General features: G+C 51.1%; 1 protein-coding gene across 1 annotated transcript in view; it reads left to right on the forward strand.

The window, feature by feature from the left end:
* The window catches only part of TLE3 (TLE family member 3, transcriptional corepressor), a 59,476-nt gene that overhangs the window by 33,952 nt on the left and 6,553 nt on the right, over window positions 1-18,971 (forward strand). Inside the window, exons 7-16 of the mRNA XM_007957225.2 lie at window positions 5,167-5,371; window positions 6,925-6,941; window positions 11,320-11,439; window positions 12,550-12,600; window positions 13,272-13,424; window positions 14,086-14,227; window positions 14,721-14,905; window positions 15,702-15,778; window positions 17,562-17,811; window positions 18,141-18,388. Of these exons, the coding sequence (XP_007955416.1) occupies window positions 5,167-5,371; window positions 6,925-6,941; window positions 11,320-11,439; window positions 12,550-12,600; window positions 13,272-13,424; window positions 14,086-14,227; window positions 14,721-14,905; window positions 15,702-15,778; window positions 17,562-17,811; window positions 18,141-18,388 (1,448 nt within the window). The remainder of the gene's footprint in view (window positions 1-5,166; window positions 5,372-6,924; window positions 6,942-11,319; window positions 11,440-12,549; window positions 12,601-13,271; window positions 13,425-14,085; window positions 14,228-14,720; window positions 14,906-15,701; window positions 15,779-17,561; window positions 17,812-18,140; window positions 18,389-18,971) is intronic.

Here is an 18,971-nt window from a genome sequence, read left to right on the forward strand (position 1 = left end):
GCTTGCAAGGCAAGAGTTCTGTCACTGAACCACAACTACCCCTGGGCATGGATAGAGCTTGTGGAATATTTATCACCTGAGCTAGAGTATTTCTGGGGTGTGAGAAAGACCAGGCTTCAAGGTCGGGTTGGTGTGTGGGGAAGGCGGAAGAAGAGGCAGAGGGAGGGAGGCCAGGCTTGCCAACCAAGCCTACCCTACTGCCCTGCTAGTCCACAGAGAACTCGCCCGGTAGGCAAGATGGGTCAAAGACCTATCAGGAATCTACTGTAGGCTGTTCACCCTTCCTTTTTGGATCTAAACTGTTGAGACATTCTCAGAGAGGCAGGAGTTGTGGGGCCCACTGAGATGGGAAATGGAGGTAATCCGCCTAAGCCCCAGTACTTCTTTCCCTTAGAGATCAGCCAGTGTTAATTTTGTGGAGTTAGGACCTGGTCTCTGCTTCCTGTGCTCGGAGTCCTTGGTGGAAATGCTTATACAACTTGACTAAGTTGAACCCAAGTGGTGAGCCTAAGAAGTGAAGCATTAAATCCGCCTGCAAGGGCTGAAAGTGTGATGTGCGTAATCCAATTACGCGTGCTCTGCAAGCAAGATCCTCCCCATTGGCCTGTCCTGTAGATGGTGATGCCTTCTGAGCTCAGGCCATGGGTACTTGGCACACATGTGGAGCACGGGGACACATGTGTGTCCCGTGGACACATTCTTGGACATGCTTGTGCCTGACATGAAGTTTTAAAGAAGGGCACAGTGAGCATTTGTGGGTAGACTTGGTTCCAGATTCTTAACTCCTCTTTTGGGGCTGGCGGGTAGGGGAGAGTTGCCTCTCGTATCATGGAGCCCAGGCATTGGAAGGGATCGTAGAACCGGGAGACGGGCAGTAGCCAAACTGTGAGTTCAGGGCCCTCCTAAGGCTGTGAATTAATTTCACTTCTCCCCGTGGGGAAAGCTCCCCATTTGAAAACAGTCACCCTCCCCCACTCAAATGTCACTGTGTTTCAGCACATCGTCCTCTGAAGCCAGGGGACATGTGGCGGGCATGGCAGCTGTTCGTGATGGGTGAAGAGAAAGGAGCTCAACTTCCCAGGGAATGGAAATGCAGCCTAAGGTGGCAAGGGGTTGCAGCTGGTGACATGGGGACAGCGAATCAGGTGCATCGTTGCTAGCTGTCTCCCTCTGCTCCACCAGGGAGAATACTTTTGTTTCACTCTTCATTGCAACCAAGACTGTTGTTAGCAGACCCTCCAGCCACCCAGCAACTCCTGGTATCTGCTCTCACCTCGAGGAGAAGTCTTGAAGATTGGCTCTTCTGTACCTGCTTCCCCAAACCTGCTGGGCCAGTGCTAACTGGGCCTTCAAACAACCCAAAGCAGACTACAGAGGAATTTCTGACTCTCCAGGTGGATTGTTCTTGTACTTGAGAAACTTTTCACTCTTGCACAGAAGTTTCCTATTCTACCTGACTGGCTAAGGCAGAAGAGCCACAGTCCTGGAAGCCCAACAACAGTGAAAGCCACTGTTTTCTAAGCAGCCAGTGCTGCCTTTGTTCCAAGCTTTTGATGATGGTTCACGGGTTTGTGTATCGTGGAAGCAGGATACCCTGTGGATGAGCCTTGTCTCAACTAACTTATAGCTGCATCTAATTGGTCAAAATCATCTTCAGTTCCTGGGCCTTAGAGCAGAGGCATGGAGCAGGGAGGTACACGGTTGCCTTTGGATAGAGCCACACTACTGTTTTTTTTCCTAGCCTCTTCCTACATACCTTTTCCAACGTTCGTACTTACGCACCCAGCAAACATGTACTGAGCAAATGTGTCAGGCACTGTTCAGGTGCTGGGATGGATAAGACAAGGTCCCTGTCTTCTTGGAGTTTGCCATCTCCAAAGTGTGACATATAAGTTGCCAAGTATCATCTAAGGATGAAAGAGATGAGGGTTATATTTGGAGTCCAGCCTCAGAATTTGCTGATGTTAATGGAGCACTTACTTTGCCTTTATGTGTCATAATGCACGTGATTCTTACACAACCATAAGAGATGGACTCTATTCTGACCTCTGTTTTGCAGATGAGGAGACTAACGCCCAGAGGGGTCAAGTGACTTGTCTAAGGTCTCAGCTGATAGGGCAAAGAGCTGGAAGGCTACCCTAGGCTGTCTGGCTCCAGATTTTGGGTGCTAGAACTCTTAAGACATCACTCCATTCTGACCAAGAAGATGGAGAGGGTTTACCAGAGGAGGTAGCATTTGAATTGGGCAAGGTGTTGAGCTGGGAAAGTTTGGATAGGAGAGGAGACCTTACCTAGTAAGGTAAGAATTAGAGTTCACTTAGGTCTTTCCATGGATATAAATCTTCAGTCAGTTTCTTCTCAAAATGGAATCATTCATGGGAGGAGTAAGCCCTATGGAAGAATCAGTACAAGCTACTTCTTTGGGGTCTTTGAAACCATCTTCCCCCTCCTCTCTCTCTCTCTCCTTTACCTCAAGAGACCTTACTGGCCATGCACTATAGAGTGGATTAAATACTCCAGTCCTTGCTTTTGGGGATTTTACTAAATAGCTAACACTGGCAGCATTGAATGATCCAGAGCAACTGGTTTAAAAGCAAAGGGCCCCTGCCAGACACTCATTTTAAAACTGGGTGTCTCGGTAATATTGTTAGGACCCAGCCACACCAGGGAATACAATAATACGTACATGGTTATTTAAAAGGACAAGTTTATTTCTTTGTGCTGACTACTCTTAAATTAAAATCAAGTTGCATAGCACTATGGTTAACAAAAAAGGCCATTAGTATAGAAATACAGACATTGAAAATTTTTCATAAAAATTGATTAACTAGTTAAAGAGTTCCACAAAGGGAAATCTAGACAGTGGCATCTTCTAGGGTGAAGGGTGATTTTAAAATAATTATGTAATCTATATTTCTTTTTAATAGAATTTTTTATAATGAGCATGTATTATTTTTGTAATAAGATAATTATGTTTTCTTTGCAAAGAAAAGGTGGAAGAGCATAGGTGTGAGGACCTATCAGGGAGGAGCCCAGTTCCTTGGCAGGAGGGTTTGGATTTCTGCACTGGACTCTGAGATGCTGGTTCCAGGGGCCCCTTAGCTTTGTTCCTGCTATGGCAGCTCAGGGAGATGTGGGGGGAGGGGGGTCACACCACTCTGGGACCAGTGTCCATCGTCACTTCTGTAAACTGGCCAGTGACAGGTCTTGAGGGGTACCCAGGGCTGTGGGTTCAGCCTTTTGCCCTAAGCCAGGAAGTGGAGCCTTCTCATGCCAGGAGCATGGATGGCTGGAGCACTCTGGCATGGGGACTGGGTTAGAAGTGTATAGCTCAGATCAGGGAGAGCTTAACTCCTGACTCCAAACACTTCCTAGCTCTTGGACTTACTCTCCCCTCCCACCAGAACTGTAGACATTCCCTGTGTTCTATTGTCTGTTATCAGTTGCCAGAAATCGGTTTCTTAGTGGATAAAACCTTGAAGCTTAACACATCTGTGCTCTGTGCCCCTCTTCCCCCAACCCCTTTCCTGCCGCCACCACTGTTCTTGCTTTGGGGGTTTCCTTAGGATCATTCTTTAGATGAGGTTGGGTGGTTGACAGATCTGAGTTTAAATTCTCATTCACTAGTGGTGGTACCGGGAGCTCTGGTGGTGTAGTGCCTGAGGCAGGTGACTGCTAACCAGAAGTCTGGTGGTTCAAACCCACCAGCCACTCCTCAGAAGGAAGGTGGGGCAATCTACTTCTGTAGTGATACTGCCATGGAAACCCACTATGAGTTGGATCCGACTCAATGGCAGTGAGTTTGGTTTTTGGTGAGTGATGGTACCTGGCCAAGTCCTGGCCGCCCACCCCAGCTCCCTCAGCCTTGGTTTGCTGTCAGTGAAATAGACACAATACCTCTGGTACAGATAACGTTTGGAAAGTACCAAGCCATTTACACAGACCTTCAGTAAACATTGATTCCCATCTCTTGGGCTAGTTGAGAAGTAAGATGTGTGTATGGGCAGATACCAGCATAGCCAAGGACGTAGTCACTCCTAAGGAATACTTCTAATCTTAAGAAATGTGTGGCTGCTGTGTTGCCTGCCCCATGAAGACCATGGATCTTGCCACAGTCTTAGGATGCTAAAGGATCCTGTCCTGGCTGTGGGGGAGAGAGCCAGGGCTGCCCAAGCTAGTTACTTTGGTATGGGAAGGGGAGGGGGAAAGAGAAGCTCCTGAAGTTAGTGTTGGGTTGGGGTGCCTGTGGCTTCTGGAGCCAGGGGAGCAGAGTCCTTGGTTGGGGATAGGGAGGACTTAGGAGGTTTGTTATTACTGCTTTTGATGGTGATACTGAGTTAGGGCATGTAAGGTTTTTAGAACGTTGTAAGCCATCAGTAAACATTAGCTACTATCACGATCCCTTCATGAGCAGTCCTGGGTGCCAGGGGCTGTTACATACAGTGTCTCATAGTAATTCTCTGAGATAGATGCTACTTCCCCCCTTTTACAGATAAAGAAATTTGAGGCCCAAGAAGGTGAAATAACCTGCCCAAGGTCACACAGCTAATAAGAGGCAGAGCTGGGATTTGAATCCTGGTCTGTTTGTTCCAATGCCTCTACCCCGTACTGTGGCTCTGATCTCTATACTGATGCCCAGTGATCTTAGTTCTCATGCCACTGGTCCCCAGCTGTGGCCCATCCTACCTGTGTAAGCCAGGCCTGGAATTTCTCAGAACTGGGGAGTTTGTCCAGGATCTGGCATCTGGGTAGGAGATGCTGGCTGCTAAGTTTTGAAGGCACGTAAGCAGAAGTAAACAAGGTGGCTACTGGAGCTTCAACATGGATCCCCCTGAACTGAAAGGGAGCCCCAATGACCGTGGTTTTGAAATGCATGCACTATTTATCTCGGGCTTGGAAGCATCCATTAAGAAACCTTGTCCTGAAACTCGAGGGTGGAGTATTTGTAGACATAAATCTTGTATCTAAATTGCAGTCCATTAACAGACTGTTCCTACAGCAAGATGGATGTGTGGACTGAGCTGAGGGCAAAAGTTTTGGGGGCTTTTCCCCCTTGTTGCCCACTGCAGGAATGAGGGGGGTGCAGAGCCCCTCCCTCACGAGGCGGCCTGGGCACCTCTCCTGCTCTTTCCCACTAAGCTGTGCTCACGGCCAACTTCATTGCAGCAACAGCAGCTCCAGGCACAGCACCTCTCCCACGCCACGCACGGCCCCCCAGTCCAGCTGCCACCCCACCCGTCGGGCCTCCAGCCTCCAGGGATACCCCCAGTGACGGGGAGCAGCTCAGGGCTGCTGGCACTTGGCGCCCTGGGCAGCCAGGCCCACCTGACAGTGAAGGACGAGAAGAACCATCATGAACTTGACCACAGAGGTGCGGCCCAGGGCTGGGGGTGGGGGCGGGGGTGGAGATGGGGGGACACGGGAACCCTGACTGTAGATCCCACAGTGAGTAGACACAGCAAATATGCCACCCTATGACAGGGAGTTAGCAAAGGACTTAGAGCTATCTACTGAAGCCATGACACGTGGAAGCCAAAGTCCCCCATCCTTCTCCCAGGCCCCCTAGTCTTTAATGTGTACCTGGTGTTCTCTGCCCAGAAGTATTCACCCCAGAGTGCCTTCCCATTTTCCTAGTGACATCCCCACCCCATTCTTCACAGCCCAGTCCCTGTCCCACTCCTTCAAGATGCCTTCCTGGCTAGACTGGAGGCCTTTCTCAAATTCCCATAGGAGTTTAAGAGTCAGATTCCTATGGCTGGGCCCTGTTTTGTTGTCCACTGTGTCCTTTGCTTGGGAAGGGCTTTGTCCTTATGGAAATTATTCGTTCTCTGAATGAATAATGGGATTCAAGGTCCTAGGTGTTTTGTTTAGCATACATACCAACATAGGAGTTTTAGAAAAAGTATACAGTTGGTGCTTTAGTAAAGACTTTTAGTTGACTGCCTCCAAGGGGAGGGAGCAAGCACACTGTAGCAGGGAGATGACTGGAAGACTGGGAATGAGAACTTGGCTTTCCCCCCACCCTTCATCCCAGCCCTTACTACAAGGAACCTGGAAGCTGGCACTGAGGAGAGGCTCAGGGGGTTGGGCGGATCAGGAAAGGAAAGGGCCTGGCTCCTTGGCAGACCCCTTTTCAAAAGGTGCTACCGTGTTTATTTTGCCCTCAGAGAGATTTACAACCCTGTCAAATGCTTTCCAAGCCCCTCTCTGTACCTCACTTTGGGCACTGGGGCCATGGAGTAGCCTCATCCCACCCTGCCCCCAGGGCACTAGCAAGTCTTGGGAATGGGAGGATACATTTCTGTGTCCCTACGTACGACAGTCCCGTGGCAGATGAAGAGGGGCCTCCTTGCAGCAGACAGCCCCATCAGGGAGCTACTGCTTCACTGGTGAATAGTATTCAGAAACTGCAGCTTCCACAGGCTTATTGCTGAAGCAGAGAGTGGTGTTGATTAAAAGTAGTTTTTTAAAAAAAAAACTCAACTAAAATTCCCGTCCCCCTTTCCCCCAGTAAAATTTCTAGCTCCCAGGTCTTACAGGTACTTTACTTTCCACATAACATGTCCCCTCCCAAGCCTGAGGCTTTAAAACACCCGAGTCCATTTGGTGCCTTTTTTGGCATGTCCAGAAGAGCTAGGCCAGAGGCCTCCCCTGCCACCCCCAAGGGACTGACTGGTGGGCAGGGAAAGCACTGGCATCTGGATGGTTAATTTCCAAGCTAAGAAATTTAACTTAATGGGCCTGCCTTGGCTGACCTGCTCGACTCAAGGAGCCCAGCCTGCTGTCCATTTTAAAACCAGTGAACTAGCAAACCACAAAAGCCAGCTGGACCAAGACTGACCTTTTTTTCCTTTCTTTTTTTTTTTGTCTTTTTTGTTTTGGGGGACTTGACCCTCCTCCTGACCTGGCCATTCTTCTCCAAAGAGAGAGAATCAAGCGCGGTAAGTGATGGACACATGTGATGTGTTTTGAGGGGCTGGGAAGAGGAGGGGACCAGGGGCTCCTGACCTGACATCTTGTTCCCAGAATTGCAAAACAGGCTGTGGATTCTCTGTTCTGCTTCGTGGGTGAAAGCTAGGGGGTTGTCATTTGTTTACTCATGCCCAGAACTGGGAGACCTGGCTCCAGTGCTGAGGGCTGGCTGATGCTTTAATCCAGACTGGGGTGGGGGTGGCAGTCACCTGTTGAGAATGACCTTGAGTTGGAGAAAGCCTTTCATCTCTCTTAGGCCTTTGGTACATCATTTGTCAAATGAAGAGCTTGGGCTGAATGAGCCCTAACTCCCTTTTATAGGAGATGTGATTAACCAGAGAGGTCAGCTGGCCAGCCCTGGCTCTGCCAAAGGAGTTTGTGGAGTCACTGGGCTGATCTCAGGGCTTGGGACCCAGATGTTCGATGTCCTGGGCCAAAGTTTTCATTCCACCCCCCAGGTTGCCTCTTCTATGATCCTATATTCTCCTCCATTTCTCCGAATGCCTGAGGTTGCCCCCTGTTCTGGGCTTTAACTCCATTTAAGAAAGTGCTAGCAAGCAAGCATGAAGGCCAGGCCGCCTGCGTGTCTGCCAGTTCCGAGATTTGTTGTAAATCTTTCTGATCACACTGAGGCTCAGAGGTTCTGTTTCAAGTGAATAAGCCTTCTGAATAAGCACAGTGGAGGCTGGATAAAAAAAATCCTCTAGCGATTAGCAAAGCTATTTTATTCCTCATCACCATCCTTGTATCTTGGGCCATCTAATCTGTTAGGATGGCTTTGGTTATTACTTTGTGTTAAGCAGGACTTGGAAGGTCAGGCAGTTAACTAACCATCTCAGCAACCACTTCCTCGGGCAGCTCCCCTCCACCCCAACCTGCTTTTCCTTCCCTTCCCAGCACCCCCACCCAGACTGACTTCTTAAGCCCCCGTTCACAGCGATGCTCATGGCTCCCTTGATTTGCCTGTGTGCTCATAAATGTAGGTTTACATTGAGGACCCAGAAATGGCTAGGCACATAAAAAAAGGAATAATTGGGGATGAAAATCCATTTTGAATGCTTTAGAGGTGATCCTCAAATGGTGGCCTTTTTGAAGAGGTGGTTTGCAGAAGCAACTTTGGACTGGACCCCTCAAAGCTTAGACCTGGCTCTAGCTTTATGGGCCATTGGGTAGCTCCCTTGGTCTCTGAGCCTCAGTTTCTTTAATCGTTGTTAGTTGTACTGGAGTAGATTCTGACTCGTGGTGACCCATATGTGTGAGTAGAACTGCTCTGTAGAGCTTTTGAGGCTGTGGCCAGGCCTGTCTTCCGAGGGACCTCTCTAAACTAAAAAATCAAACTCTGCCATGCAGTTGAGTCCAACTCATCGCTATACTCCTCCTTGGGTTTCTGAGGCGGTATCACTACGGAAGTAGATTGCCCAATCTTCCTTCCAAGGAGTGGCTGGTGGGTTTGAACCACGAGCCTTCTGGTTAGCAGTCAAATGCCTTAGGCACTGCTAGGTGGGTGCAAATCGCCAATCTTTTGACTAGTAGTTGAGCGCGTCACCATTTGCACCACCCAGGGACATTTTTATCTATAACATGGAGTAAATTCCTGCCCAGGCAACCTTTCAGCTTTCTTTGGAAGACTCACTTAGAACAGTATGTGGAGTCCAGGAGATTACACAGTCAGCAGTGACCAACTGCAGAGGGAAAGGGTGTCTGAAGCCCAATACTCTCCCTGTCTTCACCTCATCCTCGTCATCATTTATCTTTGCTCTTGGCTTTGTGCCCCAGTCTCTGAAAATTTTCTGCCAAAAAGAAGCCCACAGAGAGCCCCCGGGAGCTGAGGTCATCACCATGCCACTGTCCCTGGCATCTCTGCATGGCAGACTCTCAGAGCAGGTTCCTGGAGAATCAAATGGGAATGAGTCAGGGTGCCTTCCTGGGTGGGCAGGATAGGAGGGGTGGGTTGGGCAGCTGCAGGGCCAACACCAGGGCCATGTGCTTGTGTCCATGGAGTCAGAGGGGGTGGAGACTAAAATCATCAGCGCTCTGGAAACCAGGTTGTCAACAGATGAGGCCATGGCAGGAAGGACAGGGCTCTCTCAGAGTGGGAGGGGGCTGGTGGAGGGGCTGGAAACCATCCCAGAGGGGTTAGTCTGGAGTCCAATTAGAGGTAGCTTCATTCATATTTCCTTGCCTAGCCGAAGCAATAAAAAATACTTAGTTTTTTGGCTGCCTGCCAGCCAGAGGCGGGCTGGATCGATGCCGCTAAATGCCTGACATAAAATGCCTGACATGACTCTCCGGTAGCTGCGAGGGTTTTCAGCCCGACTGCATGAGAAGAAAGAGCTCGCTGTTCTCTGAGCCGCAGACCAGGTCTCAAGGAGAAACACGAGCAGCCGCACACCCCCGTCTCCGCCCGCCCGAGAGGGCCAGCACAAGGGGCTGGAAGCATTTCTGCTTAGCACGAGGTGGCCGCCACTGTGGGAGGAAATGAAATGAAATGACGGTGATTTTTCTGCCGGCGCTTGTAGCAGCTAATTGAATTGCGGCTGTGCGCACATCACCACGCTCCTGCATGGCTGTGGGGAAGGCTGAGCTGCAGTTCCATTATAACCTCCATTTTTTCTTCAAGGCTTGATAACTCTGCCATTTTAATTTGCTCCAGGCAGAAACTTGGCAGGGAACGTCTGCCCAGAAACCGGCTTAGGAAAGGAAATTAAGTTCTGCAGCCTGTTCCTGCACTGTTCCCTCCAAACACCGCCCCTGCACTGTCCATCCCCATTCCCTTCAAGTGACCCTTGCCCCTGAGGCATCATTAAACAGTTGCTGTCGAATCAGTGCTGACTGTTGGCAACCCCACATGTCTCAGAGTAGAACTGTACTTCGTTGGCTTTTCAGTGGCTGGTTTTTTTGTCAGTAGATTGCCAGGCCTTTCTTCTGAGGTACCTCTGGGTGGACCTGAACTCCTAACCCGTCAGCTACCAGCAAGCATGTTAACTGTTGGCACTACCCAGGAACTCTGGCCTCCAGTAAAATGGGGAGATGTGATAGAAAGGTTCATCCATCCTGCCTTTTGATGCTTTTCCCTTCTGAAGAGATGTCTTCTGTGCCTCTCATTGACCTCATCATGTCACCTCCATACTGTATGGGGACTGTTGCTTGTCTGGCTTTTTTTCTTCCCTACAGCTAGACTGTAAGCTCCTAGAGGTGAGGATTGTCTTGCTTATTCTTCACCATCACCATTCCTGACCCAGGCAGATGCTCAGACAATAGGTGAGGAGGGTATACATTGGGCTCTAACAAAGGAGTGCATCTCCAGAGCATTTTAGACAGAGGCATTGCTTCAGATATGATTCTCCTGGCTCAAGGCTTTGCTGACAAGTGCCCTTGCTGGTAGCTCCTCTCTCCCTGTGCCCAGCCAGGGAGGGAGTGTGTTCTGTCTCTGGCCACGGTGGATCCCACTTTGTGGGACAGCTCTGTTCCCAGGCCTGCCTACTAGAGCTTCTCCTACCTCAGCTGTTTGTCCACCTTCCCTCTTCCCAGGCCTCTAAATCCAAATATTCTCATCCTCGCTGCTTTACAGTTGAAGGAAGAACTCATTAGGCTCTTCTGGGCCTGGAAAACTAGGTTTCCTTGGCTTTGCTTCCTGCTGGGGGACCTGGGTGGGGCATGTTTCCCAACTGCTCAGGACCTCTATATCCTATTGCAACAAAGGGCCTGATTATCCCTGCCCTCATGTATTTTCCATCCTTCAGTGGAAAAGGCTTTGAAATAGGGCATTATGTCTCTTGCAGTTCTGGTGTTTCTCTAATGTTGGCCAAAACCACACAGTGGAGTCGGATGTTCACATGAAACACAAAGCTCCTGATCTACATGTAGAAAGGCCTGGTGGCTTAGTGGCCGTCTGACATTCCTTCCTTATCAGTCACTCCATTCTGCTTGGGTCCAGCAGATGACGTATTGCTCATGGCCCCAGTGTGTGGGCTCAGATCCATCTTTCAAGACTCAGGGCAAATTCCACTTGCCCCTTCTTTGAGCACATGTGTTGGTAGATGAGACAAGTGTGACCCCTGCCGTACTGGGGCCTATTATATCATAGGCCAGGGGCAGATGATTCATCACAAGGCTGAAAAGCACTGGGGATACTCTAATGGCAGCTCCCAGGGGACCTACCTAGTCAGGGGAGTTGAGGAAGGCCCCCCGACAAGGTTATGTTTTGAGCCAAGATCTACAGAATACCTAGGACTTGAGATTTTTCTTTCCTCGTCTGATGGCTGGCACTTAGCTGTGTCTCTTTATGTGTGAAATTGTTATACTTGACAGTAGATTATTGACCTAGAATCCTGTCCTTGCTTCTAGAATAATTCGGTGTCACCCTCGGAAAGCCTCCGGGCCAGTGAGAAGCACCGGGGCTCTACAGACTACAGCCTGGAAGCCAAGAAGCGGAAAGCAGAGGAGAAGGACAGCCTGAGCCGATATGTACGTACTGGGGCACATGCAGGGGGCATGTGCAGGGCCCAAGTTGTGGCCCAATCCCTGTTGGGACTGGACTGGGCAGTGAGTCAGAGAGGTGAAGCATAGGTAGGGTCACAAGAAGTGGCCCTGTTGAGGAGGACTGACGGGCCTTAGGAGGCTTGTCCCCATACTGTGGGGATGTGAGCCACACTGTGGCAGGGATTGGACTGGGGTTGACACCATCTCCACGGGGCATGGGAAGAGCAGTGTGCTCCTTCCACAGATAGGCCAGCAATCCCAGGCTGCTACTACAGCCGTCCAAACACCCTAGTCTGCTCCAGTCGCCATTCCTGGTGCCCCACACTTTGTCTACATCCCTAACTACCTGCCCTTGGCTCTGTACACCCACTCAGCCACTCTGACCCCACAACAATGGCTTTAACAGACTTTCACATGTACTGTGATACCCCCCTGCAAGGCCTCAGTGAGTAATCATTGCATCTGCTCTGTGCCTATCGGGGCAGCAGTGAGAACTGAGACAGAGGGAAAGGGAGGGGCAGTGTGGTGCTTGGGGAGTCGCCCACGTAGACCCGGTGGTCTCTCACATCAAGCCCTTCTGGGTCACTCAGCTGCTCTGTGGCTTTGAACTATTGCACACTGAAGCCTCAACTGCATAGTTGTGAGATGAGGCTAATTGCCCACCCCACCAGCTAAATGAGAATTGCACACTTGCTTGTGAATGATGACAGATACTAAATGAGCTGAAAAGAGGTTTCCGACTTCCAAGAGAAAAGTTAAAGGGCAGACTGTGTGGTTGAGGGGGTGCCTAGAAATATGATACTGGAGCATGTGTCCTGTGAGGCTGTCCAGTGGGTGTGGGAGCAGAGTAACCCAGAGCTGGAGCCTGGTTAGCAGCCCTCTCTGGCTGGAGGGAGGCTGACTTTAAGCTGAATTGGTGCTCATAGGAGGGTGGAGGGGTGGAGTTAGAAAGGACATGGACTTTGGGGTTTGGCCTAGATTCAAATCCTGGCTTTACCACTTACTGCCTAGAGGAAAGAGAGGGTAGTTCAGGCTCAGTGTGGGAGGGAAGGGTGTGGCCTCTCATTGGCCAGTTGGCTTCTCTCTCGGTTGCAGGACAGTGATGGGGACAAGAGTGACGATCTGGTGGTGGATGTTTCCAATGAGGTAAGGGCAGGCTGGGTTACAGAAAGGCTCTTGGTTTGGGATAATTCATCCCCAGAGTGGGTGCTGTTGTGTCTCAGCTCCTGCCTCCGTGTTACCAGCAGCCTGAGCATGGTGACGAGGCCTCTGGTGTCTGGGCATCGCCTGTCAGAAGGCGCACTGCAGAGCAGGGCTTTACTGCGTGGCAGCTGGGCATTCTTAGCATTGAGGAGTCCCTAAGATGCCTTTCCAGAGAGACCCTTACAGATCCCAGGGTGGGGTACACCTCTGGTTCCCATGCTGCTCCAGGGTTTCTTTGCTCTCTTTCCTTCCTGGAACCTGGAGGTGGGATTTGTGAGTCATGGTGATCTGCCTCAATAGGACAGGAAGTGCTAGAGAGAATCTGTGCTAAGCCTAAAAGCCCAGCTACTTGGACTTGAGTCCTGGCTGCTTTAAAGTTACAGTCTTGAGCAGATCACTCTTGCCCACCTCAGGCCTCAGTCTCCCCATCTATGGAATGAAGGGATCAGACAAGATCATTAAGAACCAGTTGGTCCCCTGTTAGGGCTGCCAGTCTTTTAGCCAAGCCTCTTCTCCCCATTCCCCGAGTCTACTTTCTTCCCGTTCCCAGAGCAGGGAAGAGGCTAGTCTAGTTGTTGGCTTCCAGTACATGTCAGCATCACTTGTGTTTTCAGGATCCCACAACGCCCCGGGTCAGCCCTGCACACTCCCCTCCTGAAAATGGGCTGGACAAGGCCCGTGGCCTGAAGAAAGATGCCCCCACCAGCCCCGCCTCCGTGGCTTCTTCCAGCAGCACACCTTCCTCCAAGACCAAAGACCTTGGTCATGTATGTGAGGTCTGCCCCTGGAGCTGTGGAGGCTGGGGGAAGGCACGGGCAGAGAGATTTTTCCTCTTCAGAAAGTGCCTCAAGGTCTTGTTAGGGGCAGGATGGGGGAGAGGTAGAAGGAACTTTGAGGGGAGGCCAGTGCTTATTAGAGGGCAGAAGGGTGGAGTATAAAGAATATAAAGCTGGACTGTGACCCAGGTTCAAATCCTGGCCTTACCACTTAGGTGGCTGGGTCCTGTGGTATTGTTGAATGCTGTCAAATTGATTCCAACTCAGAGCAGTTCTGTAGGACAGAGTTGAACTGCCTCACAGGGTTTCCTAGGCTGTAGTCTTACAGGGGAAGATGGCCCTGGAGTCTGTGGGTGGGTTTGGCCCACCTTTCAGTTAGCAGCCCAGTGCTTAACCATTGTACCACCAGAGCTCCTTAAAGCCCTATGCTAGTTACAGTGGTTCAGCATTTCTGAGCCTTGGTTTCTGCATCTGTATAATAAGATCACAGTCCCTGCTAGACAAGCTTGGGCAAGGATCAGGAGGCTACTCAGCAGAAGGTTCCTAACTGGGCTGGCACTGGGCTTCGTGTGGCGACTGATACTAGGTCAGTGCGCAGCGCTTGGGAGAAAGGAATCTTTACAGCCTTGGTCTCTGCAACTTCTCTATTCAGAATGACAAATCCTCCACCCCTGGGCTGAAGTCCAACACACCAACTCCAAGGAATGATGCCCCGACTCCCGGCACCAGCACGACCCCAGGGCTCCGGTCAATGCCTGGCAAACCTCCCGGCATGGACCCGCTAGGTATAATGGGTAGGCATGATGGGATTGGTTGAGGGGAGAGGGTCTGCCTCAGCTGGGATGGCGGGACCACATGAACTGGCCACATCACCAGGGAGTATGACTGAGCTGGGTCCTTCCCAGAGCCTGCCTCCTCACAATGTGTTTTGAGGAAAAGAGATGAATGAGTGATGCTTTGACACTGTGGACAGGCAAATAGAGAGCACATCAGACAGGTCAGGATGCTGTGTTCTGTCCCTGGCTCTGTCAGAGTTATGTGATGCTTAGGACAAACCAAAGCCCTTCTCTAGGCCTCTGCCCTGCTCTGTAAAAAGAGGTGGCCCTGTTTCCCAGCCCTAAACTTCTTGAGTCAGGAATCCCAGTAGAGAAGGTTCAGTCAGAGGACACTTCTTGGAACTGGCAGCTTTAGAATGCAGGAAAGACTAATGCTGGGTGGGGAGGGGCACTGGCTTTGCCATGGATGGAGGGGCAGGGCCCACTCCCGCTGACGCCCACCTCCCCACAGCCTCTGCCCTGCGCACGCCCATCTCCATCACCAGCTCCTATGCGGCGCCCTTTGCCATGATGAGCCACCATGAGATGAACGGGTCTCTCACCAGCCCTGGTGCTTACGCCAGCCTCCACAACATCCCCCCCCAGATGAGTGCAGCCGCCGCCGCCGCAGCTGCCGCCTATGGCCGATCGCCAATGGTGAGCTTTGGAGCTGTACGTAGACCTTTTAGCTCCTTTTTCTTGGGACTGGGCAATGAACAGGGTGTTGGTGGAGTCTGGGTGGCACTTTCTGCGCTAAAAGGGACCCTCAGGGTGTTGCAACCAGGGGAGTATTGGAGAACCAGTGGGATGTAGCTTAATGACACATACTGGGCCAGGCAGATCTGGGTTCCACTCCCAGCTTGCCTTCTTGTAGCCATGGGACCTCTGCCTGCCTCTTTCTAGTCTGGGAGGTGGGGCTTTCCCCCACCTTCCTTTCCTTGCTTTTATGGGGCACAAGTCCCAAGATGAGTGAAGTGACCTCAACAGAACAGGTGTTTGGTAAATGGGGCTAGTTGTCATAATAATTATTTACTATTATTGTAAACGGTTAGGACTTGGGCTGGCAGAGAGAGGGATCCTTTTTCAGGAGAGAGTTCCTTTATTTCTTTACCTGAGATGTCCAGTCACCATGTGAAAGGCCCTCTGGGATATCTAGGGAGGGAAGGCTGGGGATAGTGCCGACTCTGCCTTGTAGAATGGGGAGAACTAGGGTGGGGTTGGGGGATATTGATTTGGAGTTGGGATTCAGGACTCTCACCCCAGCCCTGCCACTGTCCTGAGCAAGATACTTGCCCTGCCAGGCCTTTGACAAAATCAATTGGGCTCTACTCTGCTGTCTCCCAGATTCCTCCATGGCAGAGCTATGGGGCCAGGCTGAGGGGTGAAGGAGGTGGGGTGGGGGGAGGATACAGTGGCATCCCTGGGTAAGGGCTGGCCTTGTCTTGCTTTACAGGTTGGTTTTGAACCCCACCCCCCCATGCGGGCCACGGGCCTGCCCTCAAGCCTTGCCTCCATTCCTGGTGGAAAACCGTAAGCTTTGAGTATACTTTTTGCATGCTTCATGGGGAGGGCACAGGAAAGCACATACCCTGACCCCTCCAGCCACAGGTTTGCCCTGGTGGACTTGCCGTTGGGCAAGGTGTCTGCCCCTCTGAGACACTAACAGGCCAGGTTCCAGCCCCAGGAAACCACTACCTAGCTACACTGTTGATCAGCTCAGGGGCTCCTTCACAAAGGGGACCCAAAGGGGTTTGGAGAGGGTATGGTCTTGAAGTCCTCACTTGGGCTGCAGCAGAGGAGTATTTCAGATGCTGGGTGCCTTTGAAGCCCCATCACATAGCTACTGCAGGCCTGGTCTCCTCCTTTTCCAACTGTCAGAAATGCCCCAGCACTGCTGGTCTTGGGTACTTCCTTCCCTGGAGAACATGCTCCCTCCTTTGCCCTTCCCCTTCTTGGTTGTCATGAAGGTTAAAGATTGAATAGCCATAGAACACTAAGAACAGTGCCTGACACTTACACATAATAAATTGTCATCAATGAGAATGTTGATGTTATTCCAAAGGACACCACCAGTAGTAGCCTAAAAGAGCAGACAGGCCAAGCTTTCAACCCCCCAATTTTGATACATGTACTCCTATTCATTTTTGGAGTGGCAAGAAGCCTTCTCTCTGTAATACCATTGGCTGCTGTAGGTATCAGAGTTGGCTCTGGACCCTCAGTGGGAAAGGTAGCTCTGAAGACAGGTGTAGCATCAATGGGGCTTCACTGGCAGAATTAGTGACCAGAGCTGTAACCCCCCAAAGCAAGTTCCCCTGCTGTGGGCAAGGACCATGGCTGGCTTCTTGACTGCTGCATTGATTGAAGGCTTTCTTGGCTCAGCCACTGTCTGTACAGACCCCTAGGCATGCAGGGCAATAGCTCTAATGGGAGGTTGTAGGAGATGAGGTTATTGCCAAGTGCCTGATTGGCTCCTCTTGAGGCCACACAGCCCGTAGAGGTGCTTATATATGGACATTAGATTTCCTATTAGCAGTGAGATTTCTGTGCTCTTTTGTGAAAAATTGAAGATCTGGCTTTCCTGGTCCATATCTGACTCTACACAGCTAGGGCAGAGTTACAGCTGCCCTTTAAGACATGACATGAGAGAGAACCCCCCCCACACACACACACACAGAGACACTCCCCATCTTGTCCTAAGGCACAGGATCAAGTGCTATTGACCTTGCACCTGCTCTGTAGCTTTTCTTACACAAATACCTTCCCCCACATCTGTCAAAGGTAGGAGCACAAAGGCCTACACATTCAGTCCTCTTACCTGCCAGGCACTGGATTTGAACTTACGGTTTCCTGTAATACAAGGTCAGGACAGAACCTAGAGAACTGAGAGCTGATTTCTCTATAGGATTGTTCTAGTTGAGGTAGGAGGAGAGGCTGAAAGGAGGAGATGGCGTTTAAGCTGGGCCTTTTCTCACATTGTTTGTAGATTGTGTGACAGAGGTAGATGTGAGGAAGGGATTTGTAAGAGCAAGGATGGACAGATGGGAGCAAAAGTCAAGGTTGGAATGTAAGGTGGTCCTCACCCTGGTGGAGCCAGGCCAAGGGGTTAGGGCTTTTGGGTGGGCAGTAAGGAGCCATCACTGGCTCTAAGCCAGGGAATGATCTGTACAGAGCTGTGTTTCACTAATATTCCCAAAGAGGGAAGTCTACAGGCAAGGAGGCCAGTTTGTGAGGGGTGCAGGTTGAACTGGGCAGGAACTATGGGGCCTGCTGCAAGAGGCTGGAGATGGCAGCATGATGATTCTCAACCTTACAGAGCGTACTCTTTTCACGTGAGTGCTGATGGACAGATGCAGCCCGTGCCCTTCCCCCACGATGCCCTGGCAGGCCCCGGCATCCCAAGGCACGCCCGCCAGATCAACACCCTGAGCCACGGGGAGGTGGTGTGCGCCGTGACCATCAGCAACCCCACGCGGCATGTCTATACAGGTGGCAAGGGTTGCGTAAAGATCTGGGACATCAGCCAGCCAGGCAGCAAGAGCCCCATCTCCCAGCTGGACTGCCTGGTGAGCATCCCAGGGCTGTGGCACCCCCTAAAGCTGGTGTAGGAGAGTAGGGAGTCCTGGGCCTGAGGGGAGAGCCTCATAGACTGATCTGGCTCAGCCCCATGTTGGCTGGGCAACTTAGGGCAAGCTGGCTGACCTCTTGGAGTTTGGTCATCTGTAGATGGGGGTAATACTGACTTCCTGGAATCTGTGAGAAATGTATGAAAGGTGAAAGGATGTGAGTGAGGAATGGGAAGGTCTGGCAGCTTCTGTGAGCAAGGGTGGTGAGGGTGCCCCATGTTCCCAGGCAGGCAGTGGGCAATGCTTACCACTGCCCCTTCTCCCTCCAGAATAGGGACAACTACATCCGCTCCTGCAAACTGCTCCCTGATGGGCGCACGCTCATCGTAGGCGGTGAGGCCAGCACGCTCACCATCTGGGACCTGGCCTCGCCCACTCCCCGCATCAAAGCCGAGCTGACGTCCTCAGCTCCTGCCTGTTATGCCCTGGCCATCAGCCCCGACGCCAAAGTCTGCTTCTCCTGCTGCAGCGATGGGAACATTGCAGTCTGGGACTTGCACAACCAGACCCTGGTCAGGTGAGGCAGGCAAGTGGGTGTGTGGGTACCTTGTCTTCAACAGACAGCAGCCCTGCTTGGCATTATTTTCTGTGGCCATGGTCCTGTCTGAGATGCTGTGGGGTGTCCAGGAAAGTGAGAATGAAGGGCTTGCCAAGTGAGACAACATCTCAGCTAGCCTTTGCAAGGGGGCAGGTATATGCCAGGTATTCCATGTGGGCAGAAGAGGAAGGGCTGCTTGTGCCTGAGAGCTTGGAGGAGGCTTTGGGAAGAAGGTGGAGTTGGAGCGAGTCTGGAAAGCTGTCATGCAGGTAGCAAAGACAACAGAAAGTGGGAGAACTGTGACTTTGTACATGCCACTTAACTTCTCGTTTCTGTTTTATGAAGTGGGGACAGTACAGCATCTTTCTCAGGGCTAGACCACAGGACAAAAGTAGCAGCAGTGTCTTGCACAAAGTAAGCCCATTGCCATATCAGCTGATTTAGGCATGTCACTGGTCTCGGCCAAGTAGTTCTTTTTTTTTTAGGATTTGGGTGAAGATTTACAGAGTAAATTCACTTTTCATACAGCAGTTCACATATACTTTGTCTCATGTCATTGACC

The sequence above is a fragment of the Orycteropus afer genome, unplaced genomic scaffold (genome assembly GCF_000298275.1).
Source record: "Orycteropus afer afer isolate SDZICR_OR568_19922 unplaced genomic scaffold, OryAfe1.0 scaffold00015, whole genome shotgun sequence".
Lineage (NCBI taxonomy): Eukaryota > Metazoa > Chordata > Mammalia > Tubulidentata > Orycteropodidae > Orycteropus > Orycteropus afer.